The 14,172-nt window shown below is 38.7% G+C and overlaps 1 protein-coding gene across 2 annotated transcripts in view; it reads left to right on the plus strand.

Moving 5' to 3' along the window:
• The window catches only part of MAN2A1 (mannosidase alpha class 2A member 1), a 177,561-nt gene that overhangs the window by 148,188 nt on the left and 15,201 nt on the right, over nucleotides 1-14,172 (plus strand). For both annotated transcript variants that reach the window (XR_014838488.1, XM_003123823.7), the window contains 3 exons: nucleotides 12-145; nucleotides 3,163-3,304; nucleotides 7,340-7,473. Coding sequence is in view for 1 of the 2 variants with exons in the window: in XM_003123823.7 (XP_003123871.5) it covers nucleotides 12-145; nucleotides 3,163-3,304; nucleotides 7,340-7,473 (410 nt within the window). In the remaining variant the exon portion in view is untranslated. The remainder of the gene's footprint in view (nucleotides 1-11; nucleotides 146-3,162; nucleotides 3,305-7,339; nucleotides 7,474-14,172) is intronic.

Raw genomic sequence — 14,172 nt, forward strand, 5'->3', positions numbered from 1 at the left:
TTTAAATTTAGGAATAGAAGGACAGTCTGTGGAAGTTTCCAATGTTGTGGACATCCGTAAAGAACGTAACCATGAGATTGCGATGAGAATTTCTTCTAGCATAAACAGCCAAAACAGATTTTATACTGACCTCAATGGATACCAGGTAATTTTCCGTTAAAATGTTTAAGGAGTGGGTGTAGTAGGTAACGTTAATATATGAAAAGGGCCAGTTAATTTTGGAGCCTTTGAAAAAATATGCTTAAGGTAACAAATTATTTCTAAAATAAAAGTAAATTTTAGCAAATGCTTGGGAGTTCCCTTGTGACACATCTGGTTAAGGATCTGGTGTTGTCACTGCAGCTGCCCAGGTCACTGCTGTGGTGCAGATTCGATCCCTAGCCCAGGAATTTCACATGCCACGGGTACAGCCAAAAACAAAAACAAAAAACACTTGAAAGTTAGGTGTTCAACCAGATTTCCAAGGTTAGAACAAATATTCACAAGATGATTTTAAAGAACATCTGTCTGTAAGGATTTTTTTTTTTTCCCAAAGGAAGACTTGGTGATCAATATGCATGTTAAATACCTTGATCCCAAAATATATGTGAATTTATCTAATTAAAAGGAAATATTTATTAAGAATTGATGCACTATATTCTTTTTCCTCATAAGAAATTGATCAATTTATATTTAGTTTATTCCATGTATATTTTAAATGTATGATTTAATAATGGCTCTTTTAAATTTCAGAAAAGCTCTTCTCTACTGATGTATGCATTTGTGTACATTTATACATGCACATGGATGTGTACATAGATAGAGATATACAAATAAAAACATTTATCTATTTAGACATATGAGTAGTTATGTATTTCGTCAAGATTTTCTTTTAATAGCTTGAAATAGTTATGGGAAAATTGATTCATAAGAAATTTTCAGATTGCCATTTCTCTAATTTACTAGAGCTCCTTTGATTGTTACTGAAATCTCTGGATTCAGAGTATATATGAATAGCAACATATCTTTGAAATAATACTATTAAAAACATGGTGGTGTTTTTGAGACATTAGCGTCTTAGAAATTTCTGGCTAAGAATAGAAATAATTTCACAAATGCTGTTACTTTGATTTTCAGCTGGGATGAGTGGAAGGGATTGTGTTGATTTTCTCTTCTACAATTTCCTGCAAAAGTTAAATTTAAACCTTCGCAAAGCATAAAAATTGCAGCATACATTTTGAATTAACATGTTAATTCTACTACAGCTGTTTGGTTTTCAGATGAAGCCCTGGCTTTATGGTGATTCATTTTCCTTGTGTACAAAAGCAAGGCTTTTCTTAAAATCTTACAGAAGCAATAATTTGTGTGTGTGGGTGTATACATGAATGAAAAAAACTTAGTAGAAGCGAATAAAAATGTGAATTTTCTTTGCAAAGATCAAGCATTTGAATAAATAGGAAAATATTATTTTTAAGTCTACGAACTAAATATTTCTTCTTTTTAAAAATAAGCCATTTTTTTAATTGTTATTTCCCCAATACAATTTTTTTTTCTACTGTACAGCATGGGTAACCCAGTTACACATACATGTACACATTCTGTTTTCGTACATTATCATACCTTGGAAAGAGTAGTTCCTTGGGCCAAACTAGAAATCTAGACCTACAGGTGGGAAGTGAAGGTAACAGTTGTGACAATTTTAAATGTCCTTTTTTTAAGTATACGACTTCCTTGGAGAAGGAAGATCAGGATTGGAAAGGATAAGTTTCTTTCAAGCTAGCTTTTCTGTGTCCCTTTTTTTTTTTTTTAATATTTTCCAGTTGTTTTTTTCACTAGTTTATTAATTTCCTAAGGCTATGATATGAATTATCATAAACTGGGTTTCTTAAAACAACAGAAATTTACTTTCTCATTGTCTGGATACTAGGCCTCCAAAATCAAGGTGTGGGCAGGCTCCCCTCCCTCCATCAGCCCTGGGAAAGTGTAACCTTACTCTTCTAGCCTCTGGTGGTTGCAGGTGGTCCTTGGCACTCCTTGCCTTGCAGACATATCACTCCCATCTCTGCCTCTGCTGCAGCATGGTCTTCTCCTTTATGCCTCTGTGTGTGCTCTCTGTGTCCAATTCTCCATTTCTTGTAAGGACACCATTCTTTAGATTAGAGCCCGCCCTAATCTGGTATAACTGATGATATCTGCAGAGACCATATGTCGAAATAAAATCACATTCATGGGTTCTGGGTGAACATGAATTTGGGGGGGAATGCTATGCCGAACCATTAAGTTCAACAGCAGACTGCAGGGTTGTTACGCAGATTAAAAATCTTACTTATGAACTACCCAATACTGTGCCTGGCGTTCATGGGTCCTCAGTACAAGTTAACTCTTATGTGTGCCTTGCACTTCTCCTTTTTTGGGTTTCATGTCAGACTTCCATGAATGTAAAAGAAGAGATGGCCCATTTTTGTGGGGTGTGAGTAAGATTTCTGATAACAGACTCTGATATCTCCTCCTGAGGTTGGAGTGAGTCTCCTGGACCCAGACTAGCTTAGTGCATTGTTGGTCTCGCTCAAAAAATAAAGTTAGAGTCATCTTACATGCATTCAGATACTCGACCAAGAAAATTGGAATTTGGAACTATCTACATTGAACTAAACAAGAAGAGTAAGCATTGAATAGCTTTTGAATATAAATAAGCATTTAATTATTATAATGTAATATGTTAGAGGATTTGATGGGAGATCTTTGGTATTTAAGAATTACAAGAGATATTTCTTGAAAAGGGACAGCTATTATGCTTAGCATTCATTACAAAAGCAGTATGTTAGATTTAGATGAGAAATGAATACTTAATACCTTTGTAATTTATTTTATGCAAATATTGGAGAACTGGAAGACTTTTGTTAAGGATTTTTGTGCTGAATTTAAATAGTAATGCCTGTTTAAAAAATCTGGACAAGTTCTACCTTTCTCACTTAAACATTGTTTTCCAAGATGCTCAGGATTTTTCTTAATATTGTTTTGAAGAATGTTTTAGTTTTTAAGCTAGCTGTTTCACTGAACAAGAAAGGTGCTTTTTTTCTCTGAAAGAAAAGCCATCTGTAGTCAATACTAATTTTTTTAAGTACATGTGTAAATATCACTTGATTTTTTTTTTTTCCTAATGAGGATTGTTTGGTCTTACAGATTCAACCCAGAATGACAATGAGCAAATTGCCTCTTCAAGCAAATGTTTATCCGATGACTACAATGGCATATATCCAGGATGCCCAGTATCGCCTGACCCTGCTCGCTGCTCAGTCCTTAGGTGTTTCAAGTTTGAAAAGTGGTGTGTATTGTTTAGATTATTTTTTGCCCTTAGAAGTTTCAGTTTCAAGCGTATAATCTTTCTGTGGGTCATATGTATTAAATTATCATCTCCAGTCACAAGCTTTCTTCTTTTAAGAACTAAACTGTTAGTTAATTTTGAGCTTTGTGAGGCCAGCAGAAAATAATAAATTTCCTCAATCTTCAAAGGAAGATTGAAGGACCTAAAACTACCTGAAACTGATTATTTTTAAAGATAATTTCCGTCTTCTGATAGCCCATTGTTTTGCCAAAGTCTCTGTTATTGTTGTGACTGAATAGATAGCGAAATTCTGACTCAGATTAAAATAAGTTTAGATAATTTAGAATTTAGATAGCTTAACCAAGTTTGCAAAGGTGGAATGTTACAGTTCAGCCTTAGGTCCTTCTCTGAATCACATCCTTCTAGGACACTGCTACCTGAAAAAAGAAAGGCAGTACAGACAGTACAGGTGGGGATAACGAGGTGACAGACAGGACTTTAAAGATTCCAAAAAAGAGAATGAAGTGGAGAGAAGGGGAAAATAGACAGTAGACACTGACTTTTGTAAAACTTTCTATTGGGAGATTTTTGTCCTTCGTAATACATGTTCTTTTTTTTTTTTTTTTTTGTCTTTTGTCTTTTTAGGGCCACACCCACGGCATATGAAAGTTCCCCGGCTAGGGGTTTAATCGAAGCTGTTGCCTCCAGCCTACACCACAGCCACAGAAACGCGGGATCCAAGCCACTTCTTCAACCTACACCACAGCTCATAGCAACGCCGGATTCTTAACCCACTGAGCGAGGCCAGGGATCGAACCCACAACCTCATGGTTCCTAGTCGAATTCATTTCCACTGCACCACAACAGGAACTCCATAATACATATTCTTAATTATCATTTACGTGTCAGTTGTTCTTCTCTCATTACCTACTAAGAGTTGCTAAGACAAGTGTGTTAAGGAGCCAGGCAGATAATAAATGTGTGTGGATGCCTGGTATATTCATTTTGTATTAGGCATGTACATACATTCTGAACTTCCACACACAGAAAACCTTACTACATCTCATGTTTCTTTGTGGCCTTCGCTAAGCAAAATCAGGAGGTCATACCAGACATGAGTACACTTATAAAAATAATAACAGCCTCACGTGGGGATCCAGCAGGGGTACTGGGATTTGAACACATTGCAAAGCACATCCCCCATGTACAGTAGAGTGGCCACTGCTTAGTGTGAGTTCATTGTAGCTTTGGAGACAGGGACCCAGTACTGCCAAAATCTTCTGTTTTTGAAGAGAAGCCCAGAAGTCTAGAATTTTACATGAAGTTGCCCATTCTGTCACTGTTGACATAATTTTTTCTTAAATCAAGACATAAAACTGCCTTGTGTCAGAGGTGACTCCTGAGCTACCCATTTTTAAACCCTGCCTTAAATTCTCAAAACTGGGCTCTCACTGGTGGACTAGACCATAGGATTCAAGCAGCTATGAACCAAACAGTGTTGTCTCACTTCCCTAATAAAAGACACTGATATCAATGCCCAGATACCCTGGTATTGGCAGAGCTTTGGACCTAAAAACAGTTTGGGTACAGGCCAGGAGACAGTAGTGTCACATAGTGTGTAGACGAATGTTTGGAGGCAGAGAAGAGTTGAAATGGCCAAAACATTGAAATACTCATTTGATGACGTGAGCGAGCTGTAGCTGGGCGTGAGGACAGTTTCCCCCAGTGCCTTAGGAACATGTTCTAAACGGTTGTCTTGTAAAGCATGAAGCGAGTAAAAATGAAAATTCTAGCCATCGCTGGTAGTTTTATGTTCTGGATCCCTAAACTGAGAAGAAAAACCTAAGCAGAGTAGGTTTGACTATGTAAGTGCAATAGTTACTAAAATCTTTTATGTGTTGCCCTTTTTATGCCAAATGATTGCTCAATATAATGGCAAATATGAATGAATCGGTGGATGAATACATATATTTAAGCACATATAATTTTAGATTTGATATAATCTTTTTTCTTTTTTTCCTTTTTTTATTAAAGTATAGTTGATTTACAGTGTTGTGTCAATTTCTGCTGATATATATGTATGTATATATATGTATATGTATGTATACATATGATATACACGTATATGTATATATATATATATTCTTCATCTCATGTTACCTTCTGTTATGCTCTATCCCAAGAGATAGAATATAGTTCCTTGTTCCGTACATTATTGTTTATCCATTCAAAATGCAATAGTTTGCATTCTACTAATCCCAAACTCCCAGTCCATCTCATTCCCTCCTTCTCCCCCTTGGCAACCACAAGGCTGCTCTTCATGTCCGTGAATCTCTTTCTGTTTTGTAGATAGGTTCGTCTGTGTCATCTAAAACAGTATATTGAAGTTCCCGTTGTGGCTCAGTGGCTAACGAATCTGACTAGGAGCTGTGAGGTTGAGGGTTCGATCCCCGGCCTCACTCAGTGGGTTAAGTATCTGGCGTTGCCGTGAGCTGTGGTGTAGGTTGCAGACGCGGCAGCTCGGATCCTGAGTTGCTGTGGCTCTGGCGTAGACCAGTGGCTGTAGCTCCATTTAGTCCCCTAGCCTGTGAACCTCCATATGCAGTGGGAGCAGCCCTAGAAAAGGCAAAAAGACAAAAAATAAAATAAAATATGGTATAATCTTAAACGTATAAATATGTCCCTGGGTGTTTTTTTTTTTTTTTTTCAGTTTCTTTTAGTGTGTAATTTTGTAACCTAAACATTAGCTTTTACAGCTTAAAGGAGAGGAGTTGTAGAATTATTGCACAGCAAACAAAGGAACCAAGTCTGACAACTTTTTGAGCTGTAGGAGGGAGGACAGTAGGGATGTTTCTAACCTAGTGTCAGGGAGGGAAGGGGGGTCATGCTCTCTCCAAATCTTAGGGCTTCATGTATCACCACTCATCAAATAACCTAAAATTTTACTTCAGATCCTTTTTAGATCCTTTCCTTCTGTATTTGCCTTATTACTCCATGTGCAATATACCTTTTTTTAAGGAACCTCATAAGCAGTTTAAAATGTCAAAGGCTGCCACTAAAAGTTTTGGAGGCTTTAATTTACCCTTTCTTTTTTTTTTAATTTTTTATTGTAGTTGATTTACAGTGCTCTGTCAATATCTGCTGCACAGCAGCGACCCAGGTGTATATACATAGACACTTGTGTGTGTGTGCGTATACATACATAGCATATATATATACACACACATATATATATATTCTTTTTTTCACATTATCCTCCATCACAGGGAACTATATTTAATCACCTATGATGGAACATCATGGAGGATAATTTACCCTTTTGATTCATTTTTTAAGTTTCACTTTAATTTTGAACTCCTGTCCCATTTTTAAATTTCTTCTTTAATTAGACACTGGTGAAGAAAAGGAGAAAGACAGTCCTGTTTTATGAATTTGTACTAGCTGCTTTGAGCTATTGTCAAGAGGAAGCCCGTAGTGTGTATATGCCAATCCCAAACCTCCAGTTCATCCCTCCCCCTGCCCCCACCTCTCTCCTTTGGTAATCATAAGTTTGTTTTCAAAGTGTGGGAGTCAATTTCTGTTTTGCAAATAAGTTCATTTGTATACATTTTAAGATTCTATATATAAGTGATATCATATGATGTTTGTCTTTCACTAACTTCACTTAGTATGATAATCTCTGGGTTCACTCTGGTATATAGAATGACTGGCCAACAGGGACCTGCTGTATAGCACAGGGAACTCTACCCAATATTCTGTGATAATCTACCTGCGAAAAGAATCCGTAAAAGAATGGATGTGTGTACATGTGTAACTGAATCACCTGGTTGTACAGCAGAAATTATCACAATATTGAAAATCAACTATACTTCAATAAAACTTTAAAAAAATGAAAGAAAAAAACAAAAGCCTATGCATGGTACTGTTGTTGTATAGATCTGTCACCCTGACTGGAGGAGAAACTTATGTTGAGATCCTGCCTTATATTTAACTGATTCTTAGTGACTAAGCCTGGCCTGTTTGATTGTTTGGTAGGTCAGATTGAAGTTATCATGGATCGAAGACTCATGCAAGATGATAATCGTGGCCTTGAGCAAGGTGTCCACGATAACAAGATTACAGCTAATTTATTTCGAATACTGCTAGAAAAAAGAAGTGTCGTGAACATGGTAGGACAAAAAAACTCTCATGTTCTGATATTTCTTGCTCTTTGTCATCCAAAATTATGGCTTTGTACTTTCTTTATTTTTTGCACTTTTCAGTACTGAGATATCTTTATAATAGTCTTAGCCTGTAATCACAAGAAAGAGAACTTCACGTACATTTATCATGTAAGATTTGCATTTATGCCATGTTATGTTTTATTTCTGCTTCTTATGTAGATATAAAATAATGTTAAGGAATCAGTTTGGGTGAAATCCTCTGAAGTTATTTTGGAAGAAATAGGAGTTGATTTTAAAGAATAGAGCTTAGTCACATACTTAGGAGATTAAGTTTGCTTAGTAAAATTTACTGGAAACCTTAGAGTACTCATTTTTGTCTTAGATTCATCTGTTCAAAGTGGATTTACTTGTCTGTCGTCTTGTTCCGTTTTCATTCCTCAAAGCAAAAATCCAGCATTCCAGGTTAAATAGTCTGGCAAAAGTGAGAACCCACCTGATAGTGTTCTTCAGACAGTGAAAAAGTTACCCTCAGAGCCTTCTATATACTGTTTGACTACCCACTTCAGATGGTCCTTGACCTGCCCCCTTTTCTCCTACTCTGCTGTCCTTCTTTCTGCACTGACCATTTCAAATCTTTTCTGTTCTTTTCAGCAGTGGCCTTGCCATCTACTTTGTAGAGAGAACAGCTCTTTGATGGGACTCTCTCTTCTGGATGCCAGGCATCTGTTCCTCTCTCCTTCTTCCCTCATGTTACAGAGGGGATGTTTCCCTTCCTTTCATCATAGGCCAGTCCCTCCACTTGTCCCTGGCACCAACCCCAGACTCCCTCCAGAGGATAAGTGGTATTAGCCACCCTTCCACCTTCCCTGCCTCTGCCCCTTTCTCTTGGCTTTTAAACACTCTTCATTTTCTTCCATTAAAAATAAAAACAAAAAAGCAGCTGTCACTCATGCTTGCATTTTCATTTGCCCTCCACTGCTATCCCATCTTCTCTACTCCACTGAGCCAGAGTTGACGAGCTGAGTTTGTATCTTCACCTCCGTCTCACACTCAGTTCCTTTCAGTCGGGATTTAGGTTCCAAGATACGCTCTTGCCAGTGTCACTAGATCCAGTGGATGTTTTCAATCATCATCTTACTTCCCCGTTCAGCAGCATTTGACACTGACCATTGTCATGTCTTAAAATACTGCCCAGCCAGGGCTTCCATGCTGTCTGCTTGCTTGGTTTTCCTCCTACCTCTAGGGCAGTTTGCTCTGCTAGCTCTTTATTCGGCCATTAAATACTAGAGCCCCCAAGGCTCAACCCCAGGCCTTTTCCTTTTCTCCTTTTATTCTTCCTCTGCATCAGAAGGAACTCACAAATACATTTCCCTCCTACCCCCAGCTTTGGTCTCACCTCTTAGCTCCAGATCCATCTATGTAGTTGTTTCCTGGCATTTCTTCCTCCATTTCTAAGGGCATCTCAGCTTGATATATCCAAAGTCACTCTCATGATCTCCCTTCCCCCACACCTGGCCCTTCTCCAGTGCCCCCCCTCCCGCCTTGATAACTGGCACCACCTTCCATCCAGTGGCAGACACCTAGAGGTCATCTCTGATAAACGTTTCTCCCTTACTTGCTTCACCAGTCATCACCAATGCTTGGCTATCTCATTGCTTAAATATTTCAAATCTATCAACTTGCTTACATCACCAGTTCTAATCTGAACTAGCATCATATGTTTCTTGGAGGTAGCCTATACACATCCACTCCACCCTCTCCTTTCTGCCCTAACTGTTCTTAACTTAGTAAGCAGTGGGTTTTGTTTTTTCAAAACCAAATCTGGGAGTTCCCGTCGTGGCGCAGTGGTTAACGAATCCGACTAGGAACCATGAGGTCGCGGGTTCGGTCCCTGCCCTTGCTCAGTGCTCAGTGCCGTGAGCTGTGGTGCAGGTTGCAGACACAGCTCGGATCCCGCGTTGCTGTGACCCTGGTGTAGGCCGGTGGCTACAGCTCCGATTGGACCCCTAGCCTGGGAACCTCCATATGCCGTGGGAGCGGCCCAAGAAATAGCTAAAAAGACAAAAAAAAAAAAAAAAAACAAATCTGACCTCACTGTGCTCTGTTTAACCCCTCTCCATCTTCTCATCATTCTCAGTATAAAAGCTAGATCCTGGGAACTTCCATCATGGCACAGCGTGAATGAATCCAACTAGGAACCATGAGGTTGTGGGTTCAATCCTTGGCCTTGCTCAGTGGGTTAAGGATCTGGCATTGCCATGAGCTGTGGTGTAGGTCGCAAATGCAGCTCAGATCTGGCGTTGCTGTGACTGTGGCGAAGGCTGGCAGCTACAGCTCCAATTGGACCCCTAGCCTGGGAACCTCCATATGCCATGGGTGCAGCCCTAAAAAGTCAAAAGACAAAAAAAAAAAAAAAAAAAAAAGCCAGATCCTTAGCACAGCCTGCAAAGCTCCTTCCTCATAGCATGGGCCCCGCCCATTCCCATTCCTTATCCAGCAGAGCTCTCCCTGTTTCTGCTCTGGGCCAGCTTATTTCCTTTCCATCATAAGCCCCCCACATGCTATCCTCACAGCATCTTTGCACATACCTTTTCAGTCTCTCTGCCCAGGGACTCTCAGTCAGAGCCCACTTCATCAACTGCATCAGTCTGACCAGGTCACATCCCCTCCTGTGCTCCCCCAGAACCAGGCATCTCTCCTTCGTGTGTGTGTGATTATGTGATCAATTGTCTTTCTCCTCCTTTGGACCATATACTCCCTGGGAGTAAGGGCTGTGTCTCTGTCTGCTTCTAGTATGTTCCTAGCAGAACAAATACACAGTGTATGTTGTATCAATGAATACACACATGCACAAATGAATGAACTGTGATAGTACATTGCACACTGTATTTACCACAGTTACTGCTCACTGCCTTGTCACCAGATGCATGTTCTATAACCCCTATTAGGTTCTAGGGACTTGTCTATTTCATTTTCATGTGCTCCACAGGGCCTCCTGGCCTGTGGTAGACATTCTGTAAATAAAATACTAGTTGATTGAATGAAATAGCAGTAGCTAATTAAGGCAAAGAATTCATCCAGTGTTTAGACTCTTTTAGGAAAAAGATTTTTAATACCCATTTTAGATGTCAAGATTTATACCAGTTCTTGGGACTCATGGTTTAAATCAATTACTGACAAGATAGCTTAGCTTTAGGACTAAAACTGCATACAAAACTTATTGTCTGAGTGCTGACAGTTACTATCTTTTACTCCTCCTGAAATGTTTCTGGCTTTTATGATTTTTCTCTCTATATAGACACTAATTTACAAGACTTCTCTTAACTATGGCAATAAGAATTTTCATGTCAGATCTATAAAGCTTTCACTTAGAAGTTAAATAATGTGTTTATTCTCATTCAAAACTCTTTGGATAGTAATTGATTTAAATTTGACTCAGAGTTTTTTAATCTTGGGTTGGTTTAATTTTTTTTTGCTCAGCTATAGATTCTTGAGCTTCAATCAATAGTTTCTTTTTAAAAAATGAACTAGAGAAGAAAAAATAAGTTTTAATTTTTAGTGAAATTGATTAAAAAGACATTTGACTAATAAGTGTTACATATTATATATCACTTAAATTTTCTAGAAATTATTTTTATTTTCAGGTCAGGCTAATGACTAAAAATATCAATGGTAGAAACTGAGATGAGGAAACACTCCCTGGAAAGGAAGGCATTTTAGTAGGAACCCTTGAGCCTGCTCAAGCCCGACGGGAATAATCCAGGATAACTGAATGGAAATGCATCCTGTTTTCAAGCATTGTGCAGAGGGGCAGTGAGAACAAGACTGGAATGATAAATATTTGCTGGAAGTCTAGATTCCCAGTAGAGGACTGTGGCTGTGGAGGTTGACTGTGGTCCACGGCAACAGTGCTCAGAGGGCAGCAGAAGTGGGAAATAGGAATTATCTCATCAGCAGTGACCTTTGAGGATTTATGACTTTGACCCTTGCTTCCTCCTGCCTTCCTGTTGTTGACTGCTGAAGTAAAGAGGTCGTTGAACTAGGAATGACAGCACAGTTAACAGTGTTCAAATGTTACGACTGTGTCGTTTTTCCTCTGGATACCAGTTCTTTACATATACAGAGAGGAAGTAGGGAGAGACCGGATGAACAACCCAAATGCTGACAGAGCTCAGGGAAGCGATGGCCTGAGGGAGGGTGATCAGGTTTAAGAGCAGAGGCTTAAATCAGGGGATCAGGGAGTCTGTGGTGAGCACAAGGATGGACACATACCCACTTCAGAGCCACAACTCGGCTCCACGTGATTGTTTCCATGTGGGAATGCGGGAGTCCAGTGTGACTTCAGTTTCCACTTTTGGGGGTAAAAAACCAGTTATCTATTTGGGGGAGTTTTTGTTATTATTGATGTTTTTGATGATTTTAATGTGAAATTGCTTGTTGTTGTTGTGTTTGTTTTTTTTTTTTTTTTTGAGAGGTAGCTGAAAAACCAATAACTTTTGAATACCATGCAAAACTACCAAAACATATCTAAATAGGCAAATTTGGCCCACATGTTGCCAGGTTTCAGCTCTGTGCTAGATTGTATTGATATCTAAATCTCTAAATCTCATAAGTCTATATATTTTCGTTCATTCTCTCACCTTCTCCCGCTTTTGTCTTTTTACCCTATCCTTTCCCCTACAGTAGTATTCTCCCTTATTTATATTGCATTGCTTGTTAACTTAATAATTTATAAATCATTTAATCATCAACAGACATCAAGTTCTCACCAGGTGTCAGGTCATCCTGAGTAAACAAAGGTGACTAAAAAAAATGATCTTTTACTATCTTAATAAGTTAGCAACATTTGATGTAGAAGAAATGGAAACTTTTGATGTTTAAGGATCAGATAACTCATGTGGGCTTAATGAAGGGCACCGAGGAGCCTGGTGGGAAGTTCTGACTTATAATATAAGGGCTGAAACCCAGTGGAGAAGACCTCAGCATGATGTGGTTTGGATTAGAAGGTACTTAGAAACGCTGGTTCAGTTCAAGCAGGCTGTGAGGAAAAAGCCAAACTTGTACAATGAGCAACCCTCCAACCTACAAGAAGCCAAACAATGTTTATAATAATATATTCATTACTATAAGGCTGAAGAATTCATTTATAGCTCAAACGTGTAAGATTTCCTATAGCAAATATGTTTTATAGTCTTTGGATTTATCGTCAGAGTTATAGTTAAAAGATTACCTTTCTAGGAGATTAGTCAAAATAGTGATGGTTGCACAGTTAAATATCATGTTGAGCTGCCTGTTGCTATAAATGTGTTAAAGTGTGTGAATGATACACTTTCCCTGAGACTCTGTCTCACCCAGCCTGGCCAGTGTCGATAGGTTACTGGCTCATAGAGCTCTTCTGGCACCAGACCACAACTCTTCCATTAAGTTCTCTTCCTTATCTTGCTTAGGAGACAATAAATATGGCACAGTTCTTGAGTGCTCAGGGTGCTTTCATTCATGGCACAGTATCCTTTGACAAGACTTTAACATGTTTTTAAGTCTGCATCTTTTTTCCAGTCCAAAATTAGTTAAAGGGTGAGGCTCATACTTCTGATTCCAGAGGGAGCTCTGATTTATTTCCCTAAAAGATTGGGAGGATGTCTGGGGTGGCAGTTCCTAGCACAGGTCAGCAGAGCAGTGTGGGACTGACCATGTGACAGTTACCTGGGAGCTTTTAACTTTACCTTCCCAGGGTCCCACTTCTGGATACTCTGGTTCAGCAGATCTGGGCTTGGGTTCAGGGATCTGTGTTTTAGGAAAGCTTTCCAAGCCATTCTGATATATGGTCAATCTGGGGGAAGCACTGAGGGTCAGGAGAACTGAGTTGGGAAAATGGTAAATATGCCCATTAGTACCTCTAAGGTATAGATAATCTGCCCAGAAGTACCCTGCCTCTTCCCTGATGTGTCCAGGGATTCCTCTGTAGCACAAAACAATGCCAGAGAGCTTTTTCTGAATGTTCCTTGACCTAGAATGGACTTAATGCCTCCTGAATCTGATAAGGCAGGTGTTTTCCTTTCTGTAAGCATCTTTTATCTTTTATTAGTTAAAAGTGATTTTGTTGGCAATCCTGACCTAGATTATGGAGTCCTTTGATCTTTGAGTACATTTAAAGCATCTTGTTGAAAATGTTCTTGCTCTGTTCATGTTACTACAAGCTGCATTAAATTTCAATATTGTTGAAGAATATTATTGTGTATGCTTATTTACTCTTTCCTTTTAAAAAGGATATGGAATGGATACTTTTTTTAACAACTCTTTTCATACCCAATATTTTTTGTCAGTATCTTAATAGTGTAGTGTGCCTCTGTTGCCTTTAAAAAAAATTTTTTTTCTCTTTCTCTCCATGGTCTGAATTATAATGACATACAGTTTGCTGCTGGCACTCTTTGCTAACACCCTCACTTCAATGCTAATCTGACATTCTGAATTTTAAGCTCTGTATCTTCTATAAATTTTGTCTTCTCTCACAGATAAGTAGCCAAGCCTTTTATTTGAGCCCTCTGTTTTAAAAAGGATGCAAAATCAGAAGATATCAGTGAAAAAAGTCATTTCCAAAACTGAGATACAAAATTAAATTTTCTCCAGTCGTTGTTGGTGATCAGACCTTTCTACGTGAATTATGCTTTCTTCTTAATGCTTTTCTGTGTCTGCTTTTACACCTTA

The sequence above is a fragment of the Sus scrofa genome, chromosome 2 (genome assembly GCF_054392235.1).
Source record: "Sus scrofa isolate SSC_HxYL_T2T_F1_AM1 chromosome 2, Sscrofa_HxYL_maternal_Yorkshire_Landrace_v2.0, whole genome shotgun sequence".
In the NCBI taxonomy this organism is placed as follows: domain Eukaryota; kingdom Metazoa; phylum Chordata; class Mammalia; order Artiodactyla; family Suidae; genus Sus; species Sus scrofa.